The sequence below is a fragment of the Aythya ferina genome (genome assembly GCF_964211825.1).
Source record: "Aythya ferina genome assembly, chromosome: 11".
NCBI lineage: Eukaryota > Metazoa > Chordata > Aves > Anseriformes > Anatidae > Aythya > Aythya ferina.
The window spans coordinates 11,073,167-11,098,036 of NC_140307.1; the positions used below are offsets into that span (position 1 = coordinate 11,073,167).

General features: G+C 53.7%; 1 protein-coding gene across 1 annotated transcript; it reads left to right on the plus strand.

Annotated features, from left to right (window-relative positions):
- Positions 1-53: 53 nt before the first annotated feature.
- Positions 54-24,767, plus strand: DUOX2 (dual oxidase 2). Its single transcript, XM_084532436.1, has 34 exons — positions 54-90; positions 5,065-5,156; positions 5,819-5,902; positions 7,093-7,257; positions 8,087-8,274; positions 9,628-9,829; positions 10,509-10,675; positions 10,748-10,808; positions 10,932-11,028; positions 11,181-11,268; positions 12,029-12,128; positions 12,443-12,606; positions 13,036-13,202; positions 13,348-13,466; positions 14,590-14,727; positions 14,883-14,993; positions 15,652-15,854; positions 16,266-16,451; positions 16,883-17,108; positions 17,800-17,893; positions 18,132-18,307; positions 18,593-18,659; positions 19,147-19,242; positions 20,054-20,232; positions 20,850-21,080; positions 21,196-21,295; positions 21,414-21,463; positions 21,554-21,681; positions 21,858-22,011; positions 22,534-22,766; positions 22,921-23,079; positions 23,209-23,364; positions 23,446-23,574; positions 23,918-24,767. Exons 2-34 carry the CDS (start codon positions 5,093-5,095, stop codon positions 24,038-24,040), a joined length of 4,605 nt encoding a protein of 1,534 aa, XP_084388562.1. The 5' UTR covers positions 54-90; positions 5,065-5,092; the 3' UTR covers positions 24,041-24,767.
- The last annotated feature ends 103 nt before the right edge of the window (positions 24,768-24,870 follow it).

Consider the following 24,870-nt stretch of genomic DNA (forward strand, 5'->3'; position numbering starts at 1 on the left):
AGCGCTCTTATAGGCGGCGGCGGGCGCGGAGCCCTATGTAAATGCCGGCGCCGCCCGCCCCGGCGCACAGCCCGCAGCACCGCCGCCACGGTGAGTGCCGCGGCTCGGGGAATCGCGGCCACGCGTGTCCTGCTCCGCGGGGGGGAGGTGATGGGGTCAGGGAGCGCCGTGGATCGGTTCAACGCGTGTTCCCTGACTGTCTGTGGGGGATGTGAGTCGGCTCCACGCGTGTTCCCTGCCTGCGTGGGGGGGGGGGCTGTGGATCGGTCCCACGCGTGTCCGCTTCTGCGCGGGGGTGATGGGGGTTGGAGCTGTACGTGTTGCTGTTTGGCTGGGGGGGCGCTGGGGTCAGCACCGTGTGTGTCCCTGCTGAGTGTGGGGTGCGTGGGGTAATGGGGTCAGAGCCACGAGCCTCCCCGACTGGGTGGGAGGTGCCAGGGGATCGCTTCCACGCATCCTCCCCTTTGGTGTGGAGTCAGGGGGGGTCGGGGCCACGCTTGTCCCCCCCCGCGTGGAGGAGCAGGAGCTAGGGCTGCACATGTTGCTGCCTGCCGAGGCGTGCCGCGGGTTTTGCTGTGCGTGTGTTGTTGCCCGTGGGGGGAGCAGGGGGCTGTGCTACTCCTCTCTGACACGAGGGGAAAGGGTGATGGGGCCATACACGTCCCTGGCTGTGTGGTGTATGGAAGGGGATGGGTCATGTGTTTCTCACCTGTGTGGGGTATGGGGTGAGATAAGGTCATATGTCTCCATGTCCATGGGAACCATGCAGCCGGGCCACTGGTGTCCCTGCCTGCTTATTAGGGGACAGGGTGAGATGGGGGTACATGTCCCATCTACACAGGAGACCTAGGGGTCAGGGCTCCTGGTGTCCCTGCCTGCTTGGGGCATGCACTTGTACAGGGTACTAGGAGGGTGGGACCACCCATGTCCCTGCTTGTGTGGAGAACTGGGGGGCCTGTGTGAGAGCAGAGTGGGATGGGGTCACACACGTCCCCCTCCTGCAGGGTGCAACGGAGCCCTGCACATCCCTGCCTGTCAGGGTTTGAAGACATAGGGCAAGGTGGGCTGACACCGTGGTGATGCTGGAGCACCTGGCATGGACAAGCTGGAGGTGCTGTGGGCCACTGTGTCATCACAGTCCATAGTGTGTGCCCAGGTGTGGGTTTTTGTGGACAACATCCAAGGCTGGAGAGATGCAGTCTGTTCTCAAACACCAGGACTGGCTGGTGGGGGAAGGTGGCAGTGTCCCAACCTGTCCCACCAAGACTGGGGTGGTGGGAGGGGGAGAGAAAAAAAGCTGTGACTAATGGGGACCATAAGGACAAGGAGCCTTGAGTCTGCTTTACCTGTATGGTCACCCTCAGCTCAGCCACAGCACTGCCACTCCTCCAGTGTGCTGACGGGGTTCAAAGTCCCAGCTGACATATGCCTCTGGGGAGAGCTCAGGAGATGTTTGAAGGATGAAGCCTTAACTCTGGGGGAGCCAAATCTGCTGAGATCAGTTAAGCTGGAGGTCCTGGCTCTGGGGGAAGCCACATCCATGTACCCTCTGCAGCAGGGTTTCAACATACTCAGGGATGTAAAAAGCCCAGGTTTAAGACAGGGCACAGGTTTGCTCTCTAATGGGAAAAGACAGGGCTTGGGAAGCTGGTACTTCCTTCCACTAGGTGCAGATGGAGGGAGTGACTTTCCCAAGGTGGCACAGGAATCTGTGGAACAGCAAAGCCTTGAGGGCTCATCAGACCTTATGAAGTTCCTGGTAAACTCATAAGACTATCAAGCTAATCCAAGCTTGCAAAACTTTCAATTGACAAGCTGCACCATGGGCTTCCAAGGTCAGCCACATTTCGTTATGTCAGAGAAGCTCCTGGGTGGATTGGCAGGTTTGGAGGCAGATCTGAGAGCAGAAGGCTCTTTCTGGAGAAGCCAGGTGATGGGTCCTCAAAACATGGAGAACACAGTGGAGAGAGTGAAGCTGGAGCTCTCAGCTGCAGCATGGCAAAGCATCCTGTAGGACAGCTGAGTGCTGCTCATGGGATGCCTGTCTTCCCTGGGCATGGGGCCCCAAGCTGAGATGTGCATCTTCCCCTTCTTGAGAGTGTCCTGTAAGGATTCATGTTACTCAGCCTTCCCTTTGAGGAAGTTCCCAGGAATGGCTGGAGAAATTCTGATAGACAGGGGAGAAGTAGGGTCATGTTTTCCCATGCCTGCACAGTCCAAATACTGCCATGAAAAAGTGCTCCTGGAAAAGGGAGATGGCTCTTGACATTTGGTTGAGAGAGACATGCTGCAGATATGCCAAATAAGTCATGGGAAGACATAAAGGTAATGGAAAGATATGGAAGAGAAGGAAGATATGGAAGATTCAACATGGGTGGAAAATAATCTATGTTTCAGCAGTCTGTAGTCCAACCTACTGCTTGGAGCACTGTCACTGTATCGTGCTGGCCACAGCTGGTTCTACCCAAGGCTGGAAGATCTCCAAGGACTCCACAGTGTGTGAGACTGACCAGGAAATAAATGGGTTTTCAGTGCCAGTCCACTGACAGATGAGAAATGTGTGAGAACTGGCATGTTGTCTCTTGACTTGGATCAAGAACAGTTCTTATAGCTGAGGAAATGGGAGGTTTGCTCATTGACAAAGGGGATTTTCAAAATTACTTTCTTCTGGAGCCCTGCAAGAAGAAGTAAGGGGAAGGAGAACAGGTGCTGTGCTGTGACTATGGTGATGTGGTTTGAGCCTTGGCTTCACCCCACATTTCCTGAGTGACTTTGGTAAATCTTCACCTTCATGTCTCAGCTGTAGATGAGGGTTGCAGCTCCGTACACTGCGGATCAGCAGGAGATAAGTTCAGCTGTGTCTTTGGGGGCTCCCTTCCTACAGCGTGGGAGGTCGAGCAGACTTCTGTGCACAAGGAAATCGCTGCTGCTGCTGGTTGCTTAGGGTGTCTCCAGCCTTGCAGCCCTTTGTATTGATTTCAGCAGGAAAGAGGAAAGATCTCCCTGGTACAAAAGTCCTTTGTGGTGATGGTGGCTGGGCGCTGCCACTCCTGGCAGAGGTCACAAACGTCGTGGCATTTCACCTGTTGGACAAACTTTTGGGTTCCTCCTGCGGTTCCCGCCAGCTGCACAACCCAAATCTCACATCCTCAAGACCAGCCCAGTAGAGGGCTGGAGGATGGAAGAGCTGTGGGGCCCCTTTCACAATGGGGTACTTCAGGAGGGCAGAGACAGCATTGTGTGCCTGGGGCCACCCTCTGATGGCATCCTTAGCAGCTCCGAGGCTTGCAGCAGCCCCCAGCACAGCACAGACCTGCTGTGAGCCCTGTGGCACAGCTGAGGGACTGTGCATGAGCTGTTTGCCAGGTGCACGCTGCAGAGGAGCTGCAGGATAACCCAAGCACCACACAGCCACCTTGGCACATTGTGCTGCTGTGAAACTGCAGGGTTTGCTGGTGAGAAAGAGCCACCTCAGGGCATGCGGCTCTTTGCAGGTGTCCCACAAAGGTTTCCCATAGAGCCAGGTGTGGGCTGGACACCTCACTCCTATGCATGCGGAGGTGAGAACAGAACTGAAAATGCAGTCAGTGCAGAGGTATTTCAACAGTGGTTTAGTGTTAAAATCCGTGTTATGAAAAGATAATAGAGTGGTTTGTAAGAACATTCTGTCTCTTGTATAAAGAAGGTGAGCTGTTGTGAAGGAGGAGGAGCAGGGAAATGTTACTCATTAAGAAACACCTCACTTTCTAATGTAAAAGGACAAAAGTACAGAAATCTTTAATGGAAGTGGGTTAACGTGGTTCATATGATATGCACACAACCTGGCAATGAACATCCAGTTTTACAAATGCAATAAACTGTGAGCACAAATGATAACATTTAAATCTCAAACCACTTCGTTTCTGAAGTGGATAATGTATTTAGTTACCTGTACGCTGTAATTTGCACCACTGATAATTATGTGATAAATCCCCATTGCGATTCCCAGGTAATCAAAAATAAAACCTACAGAACTACTGGCAACACGTAAGCCTTACTGAAACCAGTGTTTCTTAAGGTTTGATTAGAACAATGACAAAAAGAAGCTAAAAGGATGCCTTGTGACAGAGCGATGTAGGAAGAAGGGATGTTTGACACAGAGAAACCTGTGCATCTCTGCATTTCTCGTCAATGCAGCTCATCCAAAATCATGTTAGCCCTTGGATATGCCTCTACAGTTCTGTTACTTAGCCATAGTATCGGCACAAGTGGGCAAATACCATGTTTAGCTGAAAGCCCTATCTTGGAGTTAAATCCATGTTTAGCATTTCTGTGCATGGAAAGCCAGTGGCAGCTTTATAGCATTTGTGGCTGAAAAAATGCAACCTTTACTTTTTATGGCCGGAAATCTCTCTGTTCAGTTATGTGTTGGCTGGGGATCTGAAGTTTCAGGTCCCACTGATGACTTTTGCTCTGGATTCAGGGTCTTTGTGGAAAGTAAGATAGTAAAATATCATGAGAATGGCTGGTCTCGAGTCAGTGGTGTTGGGCACTTGCTTGGAGATAACCAGGGATGACCAAGAGATCTTTACTGCAGTACTGGCATATTTGGGGGCACCTGGCTGCATGCTGAGGGTGTTCCCTTCATGTTCACAGCTGGATTTTGTTTGGATGGGACAATGTGCGTGCAGAGAAACTGCCGGTTTAAACGTGTCTGTTTCTGTAAGGAAGAGCATACTTCTCTTAACTGAGCTGGCAGGGCTTAACATCTTCCTGCCGTAGATGATGAATTGTGAACCTACATCTGAAGCTACCCCGGGGCAGGGGTGCTGGTCCTGCCTCATCAGAAAGGCCATCTCAGGCCAGATGGTGCCTCCTGACAGAGCTTTCCCAGGGTGATGGGCTCCCGTATGGCCCCTGCCACCATCCTGCAGCCTGAGTCGGGCGACACTGCTGATGGGTGGCTGCGGAGGTTTCACTGGGCAGTAGAAACCACAAGAGGGAGCTGACATCGTGGTCTGTCGATGTTCCCAGACTGCTAGAACAGCCCCGCTCCAGCTCACTCCTTGTCCTCTTTATTTGCAGGTTGTTTCTTCCAAGGACCCAGTGGCCAATGCAGCCCCCAGAGATGATGTTGTGTTTGACTGTGGTTCTACTGGTGACATGGACCTTGGGGGGTAAGGACAGTTCCTGGGAAGGGGGTCCAAAAGTAGATCCTGGATCCAAAGTAGTTTCATGGGGTATCGTATTAGAGGTGGGGATGATTCTTTTTGTGAGGAGATAAGAAAAATGAGCAAAATCCTGAATGTGTGGATCCTGCAGTCTGGGAGATTCCCCTAGCGTGCTTCGTGTGTGTACACAGCTTGTAACCAGGAAATGGAGCTTCTTCCTAGCGTTATAATGGCATAAATAAAAATTAACAGAAAGGAAACAAGGCAAATAGTTATTGACAAAGGTTTGCTCTTAAAACACAGTGCAAATAGAGGAGCATAACCTCAGTGTCAAGGTCTTCACTTGACTCACATAGGTAATGCGGGGGTGAGAAGTAAGGGAATACCTCTGACACAGAGGAGAAAATGAAGATCCTTTGGGAATAGACTGGTGGAAGCCAGAAACCTTATACACTGATTTGGGAATATCAGGATCACAAGCATGAATTTCTTATCTTAGACACTCCTTATCCCTCAGAAGAAGGGTAAAAGTTCTCTAAATACCTGTTTGGACAGAAGGTTTCAGAAAGAATATCGGAAAATATAACAGTACAATATAATTCTGTAATGGAGATACTCTTTTCATGCGTGTTTTGTGCTGCTCACCAGATGGATCTGGTCTTTTCCAGGTGCCCAGGAAAACATCTTCTGGGAGGTCCAGCGCTATGATGGCTGGTACAACAACCTGCTGCACCACGGCCGTGGCTCAGTGGGTGAGTGCCAGATGGGGATGGGGGTGGTGGGGTGGGGTGGGGAGAGCTGGCACTTTGATATCTGGACTGAGAGAGGAACCTTTTCCCACTTGAGTCCAAACCCAGGAGGTGACCAGGTAATTCCTGCTGCTCATGGTAGATCCCTAAATGTACCTGACAGCCCTGTCAGAGCAGCCCAAGGGGGCCAAGCAGCCCAGCTGTAGTGCCGTGGCTGTGTCACTCTTCCCTTCTGCACAGGCACCATCTGCGGGCTGTGCTGGGGCTGGATTATGCCAGAGTAGAGCCACTGTGGGCCAGTTCAAAATATCTGAGGTAGGGTGGACACAGCTGTTCCCAGCAGGCATTTCACTGACGGTCAGGGATCCCAGAGCCAGGAAAAGGTATCTTGAGCCAAAACCAGCATTCTGTTTGAGCAGCATTCAACACCAAGTCAGAGACAGACAAGTTCACGGTCCAGGCATTGTGCAGACCATTCTTGTGACATGAAAGCCCATCAGGGAGTTCCAGTGGGTCCTGACAAACAAGATTTCTCTCTACTAGAGCACACAGGTCAACTCCTAATATTTCAAAACAAACCTAAACCTGAAACTAAGTCAGTAAATTCAGGATTTCCCCCAGTTTTAGGGATCCCCTTCAATAGAGATGCCCACTGCACAGTTTTTTTAAATGAAGAGTGTTTTGAAAGTCTTTTTGAAGAATATTTTATAAAAGAATTTGCCCATCAGTTCCTGTCTCCCAGCTTTTCAGTTATGGGTCAAGCAGTGGGTGCCAAATCAGGGTGCTCTTCTCCCTCATCTCCACACCTCTGTGGCTGTTACCTCTCCCGTTTCCTACAATGTTGGTAATTGCCATATTTACACATGATCATATAAAGAACACTGGCAGCTCAACACCACTCCAGTTACCACCTGGAGCACACCACTGAGCTCCCCAGGCCCCCAGAAAGCAAAGGGGATGCAGAGGGAGAGGAGAAGGACAACCACAAAGGATCCCTCATTTTAAGAGGACTGATCCCTGTGCTGTAAGAAGTTTGAGGAGTTGGTATCAGCACCAAAACTTGCATGTCCTTGGCCATGATAAGTGCCTCTAGTCTCTTTTATAACTTCACACACACTGGTACACACTGCTGCTACCATGGCTCCATGTCTCATGTGCCGCTGGCCCCACACCGTGTTGTTCTGGTGCCCCAGGTGCCCGGCTGCTGCGTCTCCTGCCGGCCAACTACGCGGATGGCGTCTACCAGGCTCTGCAGGAGCCCCACGTGCCCAACGCTCGCCAGCTCAGCAACGTGGTGGCACGGGGACCCTCTGGACTGCCCTCCGGGAGGAACACAACCGTGCTGGCTGTCTTCTTCGGTAAGAGCTGGGGGCTGCCAACAGGAGGAGGACGTAGGTTTCCTATGCCCCCAGGCTGCACATCAGAGCAGTCCTCACACCTACTGCTTCAGAGCAGACCCACACCCAAAAGATAAAGCCTTGCATATTGCCAACCACAGTGCGGTTCAGCATGAATTTTGGTGACCTTTGACAGTTGCCCCAGATGCTGATATTTGTCATTTGGAAACTTCCGCGTTTGTTTTAGCGGAAGAGTCATCTCATTGCAAAACGTCCAACAGACTTGATAAGAGCCACACGGTGAGTGATTGCTAGGCAGAATTGCTACAATTCAGAGCAGTTTCTGCTGTTGCTCAGAAGGCTGGAGGGGTCTTTGGTCACTGGGAAATACTGTTGGCTCACTGAGGAAACAGGTTGAATTTGTCAAAGATGTGGAGCACGAAGTTCTTACACGTCCCCAGATGCCCCAAGGTGGGCCACTAAGGGGCAGAAGACTGTGGTACAGTACCACTGAATTTCTCCCTGGAGGCAGATATTCCCATTCCACTAAACCTTAAGTTCACCAACAGCAACAGTAGCCACTGAGCTCAACATCAGCAGCAACCGCTGGTGTTGAAGGTCATCAGCATAGAAGAGCTCAGGGAAGTAACAGCTGAGCCTTATTCCTGGAGAAATAAGTGGTGGCCTGTAGATGGTCCAGCTGCTGAACCACTGACTGAATTTATCCACCCTGGTCCCTGGATGATCCTTCCCTGCTCATGGTGTCTGGCTAGGAGCAGCAGGATCACCATCTGCTCCGGGTGCCAGTGACCATCCTCCGAACAGCTGCCCCTGTTTGGCTCTCTGGCAGGTTTCCACGTTCTCTCGGAGATCCTGGGGACGGAGAAACCTGGCTGTCCCGCTGAGTTCCTGAACATCCGCATCCCGTCTGGGGACCTCGTGTTTGACCCTGAAGGAACTGGTGCCGTGGTCCTGCCCTTCCAGCGCATCCACTGGGCGCTGGAGACAGGGCAGAGCCCCAACAGCCCCCGAGAGCAGGTAGGAGATTGCATGTCCTTTGCTCTTCCCCTTTTGGCTAAATTCCTCTAATTCCTCTTCACCAGATATTTGGAATTACAGAAGCTGAGATAGCATTTCCAAAGAAAAGAAGAGCACTGCTGTTTCTTTAAAAAGATAATTCTCTCAAGTGTTTAACTGATTACAGATGAGCCCAAAGCACAGCCTCCCAAGGTGTTGCTTTGCATAGAGCAACAGCTGTTGTTGCTCAAGATCAGTGTTTTTTTGGTGTTTTTTTTTGGGGGGGGGGCTGGGAAGGAAAGACTCTAGATCTGCTCATGCCACTTACTTTAATGCACATTTGAGTATCTGGCATGGTTTAGCAAGAGCAGAAGAGAAAATGTAAAGGAACAGTTCACAGTCTTCCTTGGCTGTCAGAGTTTTTATTGCTTCAGTCAAGATAAGCAAAGATAAGTCCACTGGTACTGGATAAGAAACTGGTGAAACAAGTGATAGCCAAGACCTTTTTATGGCACATGTAAAGAACTTCAGGAACAGATTCTTACATTTGTACCACTCCAGAAGATCAGTAATTAAGACGTACCTATTAGGCAACTCTGTTCTTTAAAATATATCATGAAACTGAGTTGGTACTCTCATAAAGTTGTAAAGCCTCTTGACTTCCACGTCTCCATACTTTGTTGTGCCGAGGTTGGATGTGTTCCAAAGTCAAATGTGCTGTTTCTTTTAATTCTGGGAAGTTTCCCAGCCAAAATTGCTGAAGCAAATCCACTCTGCCCCAAACCTTTCACATGACAAAGCGTGATGAGACCAGATTAGCAGGTCACATTTTCAGCAGTATTTTTCAAACCTTAGAAAGTGAAAACTCTAGCATGCTTTCAAAAGGAAAATTATGTTTTCAAGGAAATATTTGGCAGAGGAGATACTTCAACATGCTGCTAGGGTGGTAGGACTGCCAGCTGTGAGGACAGGAATCCCCAGAGGGCACAACCCCAGTGTTCCCAGTACCCCCAGAAATGAATTTAGCCCCTCTCCAGCCCTGCCTTGCCTACGTAGGGATTCATTGACATCCAGTTCTGGGTACAGCCAAAAATAATCGGGGAAAATATATACGTGTCTATATATGTATTATTATTTATATTACTTATTGTTATATAAGAGCATATAAATGTACTTTTGAAAACCCTATGATGGTCTTTTCCTGTACTTGTCACTAACTCCTGTCAGTCCACCAGGTTGCACAGACATTGGCTGTGTTCGTACTTTCACCCTGATAGCTTGCCCTAAAAAGAGGGGATGGGGTGGCTTGCAGGACCAGACAGGTCGGGATGGGACATTTCAGATGTTTTGCATCTTTTGACGCTCATTCTCTAGACCAACGAGGTGACAGGCTGGCTGGATGGCAGCTCCATCTACGGCCCCTCGCACTCCTGGAGCGATGCCCTGCGGAGCTTCTCAGGGGGACAGCTGGCGGCAGGGCCCAGCGGGCAGTTACCCAAGGAGACGGATGGGAGGGTCCCCATGTGGAAAGCTCTGGATCCATCCACCGGACAGGGTGGTCCTCGTGGGATCTACGGTAAGGGACAACCTGCAGCTTTCCTGGTGGTTTCCTCACGTTCGCCCCAGCTGAGTGACTCAGTGGAGGCTTTCCCCATCTCGGGGTGGGATGAGTCAAGGAAGAGGTCACCCAGTGCTGCCTTGCAGCATCCTCCCCCTCACCTTGGCAGGGAGCCATGGCCATTAATGAGCGTGGCCAGGGAAATGCCTGAAGGTGACCCAAGTACAGGGTGGGAGGTGCGGGAGCCCCATGGGACAGAAGGCAGCGTCCTAGCCTGAGGGGGAGGAAGATGCATGTCTGGCAAAGATGCACGGTGAACTGGAGGTGCTGTGTCCCCAGAAGGCATTGAGTCATTTCCCAGCATGTGTGTGGAGGCTGGCGGGCGCTCGTGCCTTGGATCCGAGGCAATCTCTTCTTGGGAAAGAGGGTGCAGATGATAAAAACCAGCTCAGCTTGCTTTGAATTCCTTATCTGCCTGACCTTCGGTCAGTGCTTGGGGCTTGTGCTGCCTCTTTCTTGCTCAGGTTGCTCACCTCCCCATCGAGAAATGGTGAGGTTAAAAGGACATGGGGCTGGGGGCCTCTTGAACCATGGGCATGGAAAACCCTTGGATGGGGAGCAAGAGACAAAGGCAGGAGCTGCCCAAGTCTCCACCCACAGCTGTGTCTCCTTCTGATGTCCCTGGTGGCTCTTGCAGACCTGGGGAACGCCTGGGGGAATGAGAACCGCTTCCTGCAGGCTGAGAGCATCGCTTGGTTTCGGTACCACAACCACCTGGCCACGGAGCTGGCCCAGGCGCAACCCAGCTGGTCCGATGAGGACATCTTCCAGCACACTCGCAAGAAGGTCATCGCCACCTTCCAGGTAAGGGCCGTGACCCCACGCTCCCCAGCATTCTCCCCGGTCACGTCGCTGACCTGGCTCCCTGTGCCCTAGAGCATCGTGCTGTACGAGTGGCTGCCCGCGCTGCTGGGGAGAGCTGTCCCGGAGTACACAGGTGAGAGTCACAGAGGCAATGGGACCGTGGGGTGTGTAGGGACTGGGGGAGCTTGGGGTCAGGACTTGGTCCCCTTTCCTTCTGTCCTGGGTGCTGGATTCAGCCACTGCTGCCACCCTGCAGGTTACCAGCAGCACATGGACCCCAGCCTTTCGCCGGAATTTGTGGCAGCAGCGGAGCTTTTTCTGGCCACCATGGTGCCGCCAGGTGTCTACAAGAGGTAGGAACATCTCAGCTGGGCAGCGGGAGCACGATGCCAGGGAAGGGGATGCCTGAGATTGGGGTTGGGGCTGGGGATGGTTCCTGCCTGGCCCCAGCTTGGGAACATCCCTGGCCATGGTCTATGTGTCCAGCACTTCTCTGTTGTCGCAGGGACCTCAGCTGCCAGTTCCAGAATGTGTCCAGCCCTGGTGGCACCTTCCCAGCAATGCGGCTCTGCAACAACTACTGGAGCAGAGAGGTACGAAGAGGGGAGCAACAACACGCAGTGGAAGCTCCATTTCTCCCCAAATTGTCTTTTCATTGGGAAGATCCCTCTGAGGAGTCATTTCCCACAAAGAGAAGGGATCATCATTCCTTCAGCTGATGAGGTCAGGGATGTGAGGACAAAATCTCTCTGCTGGGTGCAGAAACAAAACAGTTACTGCTGTGGGAAGTACTGGTCTGAAGAGCAGCTCTACCCTCCTATCCCCTGCTTTGGGGTTATTTTCCAGCTTGGTCCAGGTTGGGTCCCTCTTGTCCCCATGGCTGGTGGTGGTGACAGGACCACTTTCATGCCAAAAGCCCTGTGTGGTGCAGCTCCTGATCCAGCTGTGTCCCCAGGCTCTGCAGGACACATGTGCCATGGCCAGGAAAGTCCAGTGGTCACTTGGGTCCGTGGTGGATGTGCCCTGCTTGGGCAGTCTGTATTAAAGCTGGCAGAATGACCGGGGGGCTTCATTCAGTGCTTTACATTATGGAGGACCACACAGGGGGCTGAAAGAGAAACTGGGTGCAGAGTGTGATGGCCGAACACAGTGTGAGAACCCCCTCATCCAGACATACCTTCTTCAGCCACAATGGCCTTAAGACCTCAAAGTTGAGGTGACATAGATGAGATGAGCCTGGAAGACCCATGGGTCCCCCTCCACCTGGAGCCTGTACCTCTTTGGGCAATGGTTCAAGGGTGTGGGGCAGCCCCACATCCTTTGTCTTGTCCTTGTCTTCCCATCTCCCCTCAGAACACTGGGGTGCAGGCAGAAGACGTGGATGGCCTCCTGCTGGGGATGAGCTCACAGATTGCTGAGCGGGAGGACAACATTTTGGTGGAAGATCTCCAAGGTCTGTGCTCCCCCACACCTCAACTGGCGCGTTTTTTTTGGGGGGGAACCCTCTCTCCTGGAGCCATGTGGGGGACAAGGAGGGGAGTCAGGTCCCATCCTGCTGTCAGCACCCAACCACTTACTCCAAGCAGCTTCAGCCCTGTTAACAGAGGTGCAGAGAAGCCACAGGGTATCCTCACAAGGGCATAGAGGTGTTCTCTATGTTCAGCAAGGCCCGTGGCAGGGCAACAAGGCCAGCTAGGCATCCAGAACAGCTGGGGTTGCCGTTTCAGCTCTTCCTTACCATCACGGTGGCTTTGCTTCAACCTGCAGATTACTGGTACGGGCCTCTGAAGTACTCCCGCACCGACTTCATGGCCAGCTGGCTGCAGCGCGGGCGTGACCTTGGCCTGCCCACCTACAACCAAGCCCGGGAGCGGTTTGGTTTGCAGCCTCTCCAGGACTGGATGGACCTTGCCCCACACCTGGGGCAAGAGGTAACACGAAAATGGCCCAGCATGGAAACCGTGCATGTTGGGGCATCTTGGGGTAGTCCAAGAGGTAGCTGGCCTCTCCAGCAGCGTGTGAAGAGGGACGTCAGTGCGCATCCTGCTCTAGCTCACTCCTGTGCCCTTGGGGCTGATGCACTGGGGTAACCATACAGTTACATGGCAGGAATAAATCTGTCATGCCCTGGTGCTGAGCTCCTGTGCTGCTGTGTGCTCTGCTCCTCCTGGGGCAGATGTTTAGTTGCTCAAGTCCAAGCTATGAGCTCAAGGCTGCATGGGGCTGAGCAACCTCCCAGCCCACAGACTTGATGCCTGGCAAGTGCACTTTCCTTGCTCCTTCTGAGGCTTGCCAGGACTTTGTGAAGCCCTGACAAAATCCCCTCTGTTCACATGTGTGTGACGTGGGTTTCTGGCCAGGTCCTGAAGAACGTTGCTGACCTGTATGCCAACAACACGGCCAGGCTGGAGATGCTCCCCGGAGGCATGCTGGAGGCTGAGAGCCCCCTCTTCAGCGCCATCATCCTGGACCAGTTTGTGCGCCTGCGCGACGGCGACAGATTCTGGTTTGAGAACACCAAGAATGGGTAAATACCTCTTCCCCATCGGGTGGGCAGAGCAGGTTCCCTCGGTTCCTAATGCAGCATAGGGAGCAAACCCCAGCTCCCCAGGTCTCTGGGCTGAGCCACGGCACCCCGGGGCCACCACTTGACTCCACCACTCTTTCCCCAGGCTCTTCACAGAGGCAGAAGCCAGGGAGATTCGTAACACCACATTCCGTGACGTCCTGGCTGCAGTCACCTCTGGAAACCTTACAGACTTCCAGAGCAACGTGTTCGTCTGGAGGCAGGGTGAGTGCTGCTTGCAATGCCAGGGCGAGGGGGGGAACAACACCAGGCTGCAATGCATGACAGCGAGGAGCATGCAAAATGCAATGGTTGCACGAGTTGAAAGTGGGCTGAAGTCCAGGCATCTGCATTGCACGAGTCCTGGAAGGATCCCCAGTTACAAAAGATGCAACGATGCCCCAGGAGGTTGTACTGGGGTTAAGGCTTGGCCTCTGCCTACCCCGTGCTGTGTCATGCTCCTCACTGACGTGTCCTTTTTCTGCTTCCATATACATGCACACACAGGTCTGCAGGTTAAACGTGAGCAACCTGAAACACAATGAAGTTCTGTAGATGACTTAAGCCTTGCGTACCATAGCTGTGTAACTCTGCCTGCTTCTGCCTTTCATCAGGTGCCCGGAGTTGGTTAACCGGGGCTGCTGGGAGGGTGGCCAGGCTTTCCTGCAACTGTGCTTGCAACAACACCGTGAACTGCACCAGCCAGATTGCAGCCCGTTGAGGGCTCAGGGCTTGCATTCCTGTGCAGTTTTGAGTTCCCACCAGGCTAGGAGCAGCCTAAAAGCCCCAAGTCCCACACTTATGTGGTCCATCACCAAGGTTACCTCCTGTGCTGTCCTTGCAATGAGGTTTTCTCTCCCCACTGAGACCCAGAAAGTCCTGGCACTATCCACAGTCTGACTTTTCCTCTTGGGATTTAGCCACACCTTTCCCATGTACTGAAAGCCTTTTATCCAGCACACATTCCAGCCCTTGCAAGGCATTTTGGTTCCCTTGGCAGTGCACCAGGAGGACTCCCTGGATTTGCAGCACCCAGCTGGCAGCCCAGACAAGCAGAGGCCCTGAGTCCCAGCTTGCCATGGCCCAAGGTGCTTCTTACTCAGTGGAGAGGTGATGGTGCTGAGCTCCACAGAGCCCAGTTCTGCACGTGGTTTGGTGTGGCATGCAAAGGTTCAGCCTGAAAACAAGGCTTGTCTCCTGAAGATCTCAAGCAGCCCCATTTGCAGGGTTTCCTGGGTCACTTGGCAATGAACCTCACCAGCACTTCAGTCGCAGCGGTTCCTGGAGATAGTGGAGGTGAGAAGGGTAAAAGTCCTGTGACGTTCACTGCCTGTCTCTCCCCACGCAGGAGACCCGTGCCCCCAGCCCCAGCAGCTGACAGCTGAACTCCTGGCCAACTGCACGCCCATGACTGTCCTGGACTACTTTGAAGGCAGTGGCGCAGGCTTCGGGATCATCATCGTTATTCTCTTCTGCCTGCCTTTAGGTTTGCCTCCCCATTTCTTTACCGATCTCCTCTCCTACTGGAGAAAGGGGCTGAGTGCCCATGGGCCCCTGTCCACCTTGATCATACAAGTGATGCTGCCAAAGCAGAAAGGGGCTTTGGGGTATCTCATGCCTCCTCCTCCCATGTGTCCCCAGTGAGTCTGTTTGCTGCCTGGATTGTTGCCGTTCTCCGCAAGAGAGATTTCAAGAAGCTGGAGAAGAAGAAGGCCAGTGTGCGGCGGGAGGTGGCCAGCGAGGCAATACAAGGTGAGGTGGCACCATCGATCCCATGGTGGTGCCTGGTGATGCTCCTGAAGGCAGGACACATATCCAGGCATCTTGGGCTTGGAGCTTATAGCTAAACTGGATATATTCCAACCCCATCCATCCTGTGACCCAGATCACTCCTTACCTGAAGAAAATCCATGTAGGCAATTGCACTAGTAGCTACAGAACAGGGACTGTATCTCTTTGCTCTGGACATGAAAAAAATTTGCCTCCCTATTCCATGAGTTGTACGTGAGCTCCGTGCCCATGCACATGAGGGCTGTGTTTGGGAGAGCATCATTTTAACATGAGTTTGGTCTCCTGGCAGATGCTCAGCCAGCAGTTAGAGAATAAATAAAACTGAGAACTGCTAGTCTAAATTTTCAGAAATCGGATGGGAGAGCTTGCCCCTGACACTTGTGCACGCTTGTACCATTGCACCAGCAATGGCACAGTTATTGCAGCAAAGGCAGGCTGTGGCCCCCAGAGTGTTTTCTGTACTGTGTCTGTACTGGCAGGGAATGAATGAAGGGTTGCCAGCCCTAGGTTGCAAGCTGAATGCAATCTCTCACAAGCCACATTGGGGTGAAGGAGGTGCTGGGATGAACAGAAGCGCAGGTGCCCCTTTCCAACTGCATGCTGTGCTCTGTCCCCTCAGCCATGGAGTGGCACGGTCCCAAGACAGACAGCTCTCCTGTCTACATTCAACTCCAAGCTGACAAAGTGCTCAAAGTGCTGGATGGGAGAGGGTCGGTGCTGCGGAGCATCAGCCTGAAAGCCCATGGAAGGGTGGAGGTGATCCTCTCCAGCAACAAAGGGAACAAGGCTCTGCTGCTGAAGAGCCCCAAGGAGTATGACCTGGTGAGTACCATGACACCTGGAGAGGGCCTCCTCTGGACCCTCCACCATCCTCTGCTGCTGCTCATGGTACCATTCAGACCTGGGCTGTGGGATCCCAGGGCAGGGTAGGTCCCTGAAGGGTGGCTGTGGCCTCCTGAGAGCCACCAGCTTGTACCATGGAGCGTCCACTGTGGTGAACAGCAGCAATTTGTACTGAGCTGGGGGCAGACACCTTCCTCCAGACTTCAGCAAATTGGATCTTGGGTGATACCCATGGACAGAAATGGCATGTGGGAGGTGGATTTGGTAGGGGAGGTCAGGCCACTAAAATATACTGAGGAGAGCATGGGCTTTTAGCTGGCTGGGCGTGATGTCCAGCCCCAGCCTGGCTGAGCCTCTGCCACTCACAGCCTTTGGTGGGTCCTTGGGCAGGTGCTGCTGTTCAACGAGGAGGCAGAGAGGAGCAACTTCATGGGGAAGCTACGAGAATACTTGAGAAAGAGCTGCCTTGACCTGCTTGTGTCTGAGATGAAGGAGCAGAGCCTGCTGAAACGGGCAGTCACCCAGGAGCAGAGGAAACAAATTCTGGAGACTTTCTTCAGGCACCTGTTTGCTCAGGTATGTTTGGGTGTGGCAGGCTCTGATGCATGGAAGAAGGTATTTCTGTATTGACTGAGCAATGAATGTTGCTGCTGTTGGGCTCTGTAAGAGCTGTTAAGCCACGCACAAGGAAGCTGCCAACATTTTCAGGACCAAGGGACCATTTCCCTTGTAGAAAACAAAGTGATTGTTGCTGTGGTGATATGGGTGGCTAAAGTTGCAAAGAGACTTTTGTGTGATCCAGCCACAGTCTCTGTAATGGTCAGTGGTGCACAATACAGCATAAAAGCTGTATTGTGCAGGAGAAACACAAGACTTCCCCGTGGCATCTGCCATGAATTCTGTGCCAAGAGAGCCTCCAGTCCTTGTGCAATAGATTTTCCATGCGAGCACCAACCTGCTGCTCTGCCAACACTCATGGGATTTGTTTTGTGGGACACAACCTGCAGGTGCTGGACATCGACAAGTCCGATGCTGGAGAGCTCAACTTTGAATCCTCACAGAAGGCAAAGGAGTCTCTGACATGTGAGCTGAGCAGGGCTGAGTTCGCCGAGGCCCTTGGGCTCAAAGCCCACTCCATGTTCGTGGACTCCATGTTCTCCTTGGCGGACAAGGACGGCAATGGCTACATCTCCTTCAGGGAGTTCCTGGACATCTTGGTGGTCTTCATGAAAGGTGGGAACTGGTGGGGATTAGGGTCTTCATCTGTTGCCCTGAGCCCCATTTCCAGGCTGTGACAATGCCATCAGCAGAGTGAAGGACAAGATCCACCCAGCAGGTCAATCTGTAGGCACTTCTACAGCTTACAGTTCCCTTCAAGGGGCAGTGACAATGTAATGATGTTTGCTGTGAGGCTGTTCATGAGGGGAGCTATCTCAGAGCAATGATTTGCTGATCACTGACCTTCCACGTGCAACTCTGGCTACCTCCTGAATGTACCATGCAGCTATCCTTGGCAGCTGATAACAGCCATATCTGATATCAGTTCTCGTCATCCCTAATGATCACTGGAAAGACAGATTCACAGGTGGAGGTGGTGAATGCCAGATTCAATCACAGCAGTTCCCAGAAAATTTCTTTGCTATGCAAAAGCGCATTATGAGTTTGCAAAATAATGCCCAACAACGAATGTGTGTTTACCCAACTTTTCACCTTGCACTTGGGAAAGTCAAGCAGAAGGGCAGCACAGGGCTCTGAAAGCAAATTCAGCTGCCATTCAGACTGTGATCAGCAGTGTGGTTTCAGACTTTTCAGAGCTGTGTGGCTTCACTGATGCAGGTCCAGACTCTCAAAGACATGTCTGAAAGCACTTTTGTTGGTGAAACTAGGATCTTGTTGTTACTTTACCTCTTTCCCTTGCCACCAGGGTCCTCAGAGGAGAAGTCCAAAGTGATGTTCAGGATGTATGACATTGATGAGAATGGGTTCCTCTCCAAGGAGGAGTTTCTGAGGATGCTCAGGTACTTCTCTTCAGCTCGCTAAGCATTTTCACAATATCTGAAGTTAAAAGTATCTTCACAAGCAACTCCCAGCTTCTGTGCCTCAGACCCCAAGGAAGTTACACAAGAGCCCCTGGGCTCAGCACTGACAACCAGGAGCCCATTTCTCCCGTGAAACTTGTCTGGGGCTCTGCCCTGTGTTATTTCAAGGTCTCAAGCTATTGTCCTCTGAAGTTCTCATCTCTCCTCCTTGCTCCAGGTCCTTCATTGAGATCTCCAACAACTGCCTGTCAAGGGAGCAGGCAGAGCAGGTGACCGAGTCCATGTTCCGGGCCTCAGGGTTTCAGGACAGGGATGAGCTGACGTGGGAGGATTTCCACTACATGCTGCGGGACCACGACAGCGAGCTTCGTTTCACCCAGCTCTGCATCAAAGGTCAGCAGGAAATGGGCAGGAGCTCTGGGTTGCCCCAGGGCCTGCAGGACTTGGGGGGGGAACAGCAGCACCCATACCTAGCTTCCCAGTCTTGTCCTATCAATCTTTCCAATCCCAATTCTCCATGGGGAAGTAAGCGGGCACGGGCTGTCACTCCTCGCACGACACTTTTTGCTCCGTGCAGAGCCTCTCCCCAACACAGCCCTGCCCAGCAGAGGTGCCAACACTTTGTCCACCGTATCACCCCTCTGTAAATGGCTGTTTTGTCCTTTTATCTCCTGAAAGGTGTCCCCGAGGTGTTCAAGAAAAACCTGCACAACCGTGTCTCCTTCATAAAGAAAGAGCCCAGAGGGTAAGTGCTCTCACTCATGCAATTATTATTTTTTTTCCTTCTTCTGCCCTTATGCACACCCATCCTTCACCGCAGCTTCTCCAGCAAATGCTCCTCCCAGGCCTTTGCACCCCCAGCTCTGGGGATGGGGGGGTTACCATGTGGGGCCATGCCTGTGAGCAAACCACCACTGTGGGGCTGCTGCCTTCTGCCCTCCCGTGGCTCCTGCAGAGCCCCCGCTGCATCTCCTGCACAGCTGGGGTGTCTCAGAGCAGCGGGGGGAGTCCGGCCTCGCCTGTCAGAGGGACAGCGGGTTATCTTGGAGGGAACCCACCCCGTGTGCCGAGCAGTTAGGGTTCACACTAGCAGGACATCTTGGCAGCTGAGCCTGAGATGGAAAGTGTCCGTGGGGTGGTAGTAGGGAAAATTTTGGCGAGGCCAGGCTGGCTGACCCACGGCCCTGTGTGCACGGACAGTGTTAGGTGAGACATACCCCTCTTTCTGGCAGAACCGTCTCAGATGGGGAGAGAGACCCAAACCTGGAGACAGTGGCCCACTACAGGGATCAAGAAGGGCAGGAGCTGAGGAAGAGAACAGGCAGAAAGTGAGTATGCTCCTCTCCTCCTTGGGTTTCTTGCGTCTGTTCACACCATAGATCAAGTGGCACGGCTGCAGGGAGGGGATGCCAGCCCCAGGAGGCACATCAAGCCCTTGCTGAGTACCTACTGTGGGGACAGCAAAGGGCTGGCCCCTTTCCTGCTGTAGCTGGAGAGGTGTTGGTGTCTCTCCAATGACAAAACCAAATAATAACGAAGTGGTCAGCTCTGGAGAACATGACTACTTTTTGGGGTGTATGCCTTATGCATGGAGAGAGATATCTCATGGCAAGTCCTGCCTTCACTCCTCTGCCCCTTGGGACTCTGCTAATTCACATGTGGCCTGCCCGCAAGAGCTGCAGGAGAGGCTCCTGTCCTCACCGCTGTGTCACTGCCAAATACTTATATAAGGAAGCAGTTAACTGGCTGTTTTTCATGGCCAGAAGTAATATACTCTTTATAATAACCTGGTTTGCCTTGACAGTTCCAAGAACCTTACCTGACCCCAGGATATTTTGGAAGGTTTGAATATTACAACGAGAATCATCTTTTATGGTTCTTATCTGTGGTTTCATTTGTGAGTCACTACATGATGATTTGTTATGATCTGTCACGTAGACCAGCTGATGGCCTAAGATCATCCGCTGGTATCGTGTGTAGTCACTGCAGTGGCTGCCGTGCAGAGGTGGTTGCAGTGCTGCAGAGGGAGGAAGATGCATCAATCTGGACCCTGCAGCCCACCACATGGATCAGGAGGACCCCGAGCCATGCCCTTCTGGTTGAACCTCAAAATGACGCCGGTCCTCCTGTTTTTGCCAGGGCAAATCAGTACCAGCTGCATTTGTACACCGAAGCACAGCGGAAGAAGTACCAGCGAAACAAAGTTCAGCAGAAGATCCAGGAGTTCAAGCGTTTCATTGAGAATTACCGGCGCCACATCGTCTGCGTGGTCCTGTTCTCGGCCATCACCGCCGGCTTGTTCGTGGAGAGGGCATACTGTGAGTGTCCCCCCAGCCCCTTTGGAGGAGCTGCTCGCTGCGTGGGGCACGCTGGGGTGCAAAAGGTCCCGGCACGGCTTTGAACAACAGCATTGGTCTTCCCCTGGCATAACCAAAGAATTCCTGAGGTCAGAAGGGACCATTGGGGGCCCAGTTTCAAAGCCACACCAGGCTGCCATCTAGAGAGGGCTTCAAGAGCTGTTGGGTTGGAGATCTCACTGCCTTGCCAGGCCTGTGCCAGTGTTTGGTCATCTTCCCTGTGAAGTGTTTTTATTTTACATCTAACTTGAATTTCCCTCTGTGAGAGTCACGTTGTTGCCTCTCATCCTTTCACTGTGCAGCTCTGAAAAAGAGCATGGCTCCTTCCCCTCTGTAACACCCACTACGTGGTGGCACACAGCACTGTGCTCCCTGCCCCATCTTCTCCAGCCTGACCAAGCCCACTTCCCTCACCCTCTGCCCTGTGGGACATGTCCCAGCTCCCACCCATCCCACACAGCCCCATCCAGATGATGTTTTCTTGGTGGAGCCACACAAGCGGCTGTCCCCTTGGTGCAGGAAGGGGCACGGTCCTCACCACCAGGCACATGATGTGCGCTCTGCTCTCTTCCCCCCAGACTATGCCTTTGCATCCCCCAGCACTGGAATTGCGCAGACCACCTTTGTCGGGATCATCATTTCCCGAGGATCAGCCGCCTGCGTCTCCTTCATGTACTCCTACATCCTGCTCACCATGTGCCGCAACCTCATCACCGTCCTGCGGGAGACGTTCCTCAATCACTACATCCCCTTTGATGCCGCCGTGGACTTCCACCGCTGGATTGCCATGGCAGCCCTGATTTTCTCAGGTGGGTGAGCTGCTGGCCAGGGGAATCACCGTGTCCCCAGCACAACAGCAGGGTTGCCAGGTCTCCACTCACCGCAGTGGTGATGCTTTTCTCTCATGGCTTCTGTCTCTTACAGTGCTCCACACTGCGGGTCACATAGTCAACGTCTACATCTTCTCAGTCACGCCTCTCAGCGTCTTGTCCTGCCTCTTTTCCAGCGTCTTTATGAACGATGGGTAGGTGAAGTTTAAAGCAGAGCATGTTAGGCATAGATGGGAGTGAAAGTGGAAGCCAGGAGTTTGGTTTCTCCCAGGTCTGCCAACTCCCTGATGCAATTTTTTGTCCCCCCTCTAGGTCACAGCTCCCTCAGAAGTATTACTGGTGGGTCTTCCAGTCCATTCCAGGTGAGGATGGCAGGTAGTCCTCTGCCCTGCTCCAGGGAGCCCCATGAGGGATCCCAGATCCCTACCAGCACCTCCCAACCCCTTTCACAGGCATGACAGGAGTGCTGCTGCTCATCATCCTGGCCGTCATGTACGTGTTTGCCACCCACCACTTCCGACGTGTCAGCTTCCAGGCCTTCTGGATCACCCACCACCTCTACGTGCTGCTCTACGTCCTGGTAAAGCCTATGGGATGGGGAGGGAGGGACAGGGTCGATGCACCACAAGCCCATGGGAGCTTCCAAGGGACCCAGTGCCCCAGTCCTAGCACCCCACTGCTCCTGAGCTGCCACCGAACCAGCAAAGGCTGTGCCAAGCCCCGTGCTGATGAGGGCTGCCCCCTGCCCTTGCCCAGGTCATCATCCACGGCAGCTACGCTCTGGTCCAGCAGCCCCGCTTCCACATCTACTTCATCATCCCAGCTCTCATCTACGGCGCAGACAAGCTGCTCAGCCTGAGCAGGAAGAAGGTGGAGATCAATGTGGTGAAAGCTGAGCTCCTGCCCTCAGGTACTGTATCCCTCTGGCTGCACGGTGCCAGGTCAGCCCAGGCCCTTTACAAGAGCATGGAGGCTGCAGGGCTTGAAGGAACCACAGCTCCCCCAGGGTGGGGGTCTGTGGGGTGCCCCATGGCAGCAGTCCCCAGCCCGGTGGCGTGCAGGTGACTCTGGCCCCAGAAATTCGCTTGCTGATTGTCCTGCAGGCCAGTGGCTTGGATTGGCACCTCCAAGAGGCAGCCACATCCCACTACATGATCCCCTGATGCTTTCACAGCATGCCTGCATGGCAAGGGTCTCCTCTGCACCTCCCAAAGTTAGGGAAACTGAGGCACGGAGCTCAGGCCATCACACCCAAGCCCAGCAGAGCCTCTCCAGCATGCTGAGCACTGTGCCTGGCTCCACCATTTGTCCTCAAGCTCTGTCCCAGCCATCACTAGGACAGCTCTAGCGCTCTGTCTTTCCTTGGGCCTTTCCACCACTCAACATCTCCACCTTAATGACAGAGGTAACGAGGTCCCTGTCCCCCCTCCAGGCGTCACCCACCTGCGGTTCCAGCGGCCGCAGGACTTTGACTACAAGTCCGGGCAGTGGGTGCGCATCGCCTGCATGGCCCTGGGCACCACCGAGTACCACCCCTTCACCCTCACCTCGGCGCCCCACGAGGACACTCTGAGCCTGCACATCCGTGCCGTGGGGCCCTGGACCACCCGCCTGCGGGAGCTCTATGCCCCAGAGAGCCTGGCTGTCCTCGGCAAGCTGCCCAAGGTGAGGTGTCCCGCCGGGGATGGGAACACCCAAGCCAAGAGCATCTCGGTGCTGGCTTGTGCCTGGCCCAAAACACCTCTCTAGCCCTGAAGGTGACCGAGCCCTGGGCAAGCAGAGGAGGGAGGTGCTCTGCTGATGGCTGGCTTCTTTCTAGCTCTATCTGGACGGGCCCTTCGGGGAGGGCCACCAGGAGTGGCACAAGTTTGAGGTGTCGGTGTTGGTGGGAGGAGGCATTGGGGTGACACCCTTCGCATCCATCCTCAAGGACCTGGTCTTCAAGTCGTCCATCAACTCCAAGCTGATGTGTAAGAAGGTAAGGGGAAGCATCTGGAGGACAAGAGCCCTCCTGAGATTAAATTCCCTATTACCCAGATGAGAAGAGCCCCATGGATTTAAGGAGGGCTCCCAGCCCTACACAGAGCCTCATCCCTCTTTTTTGCAGATCTATTTCATCTGGGTGACACGCACGCAGCGGCAGTTCGAGTGGCTGGCAGACATCATCCGCGAGGTGGAGGAGGCAGACAAGAACGAGCTGGTCTCCGTGCACATCTACATCACGCAGCTGGCCGAGAAGTTCGACCTGCGCACCACCATGCTGGTGAGCCCTGTGCCAGGCCCACCCGCGGGGAGGCCGCCAGGCCCTGCTGGGCTGTCTGATGTGTGTTGATCTCTCTTCCAGTACATCTGCGAGCGGCACTTCCAGAAGGTGCTGAACAAGAGCCTGTTCACGGGGCTGCGCTCCATCACCCATTTCGGGCGCCCGCCGTTCGTACCCTTCTTCGACTCACTGCAGGAGGTGCACCCTGAGGTTAGTGTCAGCGATCTGCTTGAGGACAGGAGGGGGACACCCACCTGTAGGTGTGGAGGACACTGGTGGCACCACTCCCAGCCTTTCCTCAAGGTCCATAAACCCTCCTTTCCCTCCGGTGCTGGGATGAGCCGTGAGGGTCAACAATGCCCCACCACAGCCACATGTGCCCCTCCAGTGCCTGGAGCTGGCAGAGGACTCAGGGCTTCAAGCCTGAGGTCCTCATCCTTCCCCCTGTAACTTCCTAGGGAGGTGACAACCTCCCTGAGAGCCTCCTCAGGCTGGTGTCTGTGCCTGAAGCTTCCAGAGCAGGCTGACCCCTTTGTTTGCCCTCCTCCCCCAGGTGCACAAGATCGGGGTGTTCAGCTGTGGTCCACCTGGAATGACGAAGAGCGTGGAGAAGGCTTGCCAGCAGCTGAACAAGAAGGACCAGGCCTACTTTGCACATCACTACGAGAACTTCTAACCCTACCCACGTTTTACTCCTGTGGACTGCAGTCGCCATGGGAAATGTGTGTTTGACCCCAGCACCCATGCAGCGAGGCTTCGGGGGTGGTTGTGGTCTCAGGCTCCCACCTTCTGCCATCCCTGGAAGAAACCCACCCATGACCACGAGCAGCCTGGCACACACAGGAGCCGAGACCCAGTGCTCAGTGCACCAGCAGAACACTGCTCTCCCAGCATCGCCCTCCGTGAGCCCCACGTGCTGGCGGCTTGTGTGTCTCAATGCAGGAACCCAAAATTCTGTTCAAGCCCAGCTCCGCCACCTTGATCCTGCAAGCTGGAGGCCGTGCTCTGTGGGGTCATGGGGGAATGGCTCTGAAGCACTTCAGGAAAGGGGCTTGGTGCCTGCACAACCCCAATTCACAGCTTTGCCCACAGACCTGGGCAGGGGACACGCACATGGGGTGAGGAGGCAGTGAGCTCCCCACTGCCCCTCTCCTGCAAACTGGCTCAGCTTCGCTACTGTGCCTGCTCATCAGTGCTCTGAGCCTTCCCTGGGTTTGCTTAGGGCCTTAGCAGTGTTTGTGTTGGCTTCTTTCAGCAGCATCCCCACCACTTTGATCAGGGATCATTTGTGCTTGTTTAACTAATGCCTGGCTATGCATCGCTGGGCTGCTGCTCTCGCGGGCTGTGATTGAGCAACAGGATTTTATCTTTGCTTAAATAAAGCTGACTGAAGTTTTCAATCACTTTCTGGGTCCTGTGCTGCGTCTCAGTCACCTGCAGGCTTGCAATAGTTGTAGCATCACATGGGTCTTGCTCCCATTACAGAGCATTCGCACCATCCCACTG

Excerpts from the sequence above, each read along its gene's own strand:
- DUOX2 (XM_084532436.1), top strand. The coding sequence starts at position 5,093 with ATGCAGCCCCCAGAGATGATGTTGTGTTTGACTGTGGTTCTACTGGTG. Across the intron at positions 5,157-5,818 it reads GGTGACATGGACCTTGGGGG|GTGCCCAGGAAAACATCTTC; the intron begins GTAAGGACAGTT and ends GGTCTTTTCCAG. Across the intron at positions 10,809-10,931 it reads AGCTGTCCCGGAGTACACAG|GTTACCAGCAGCACATGGAC; the intron begins GTGAGAGTCACA and ends GCCACCCTGCAG.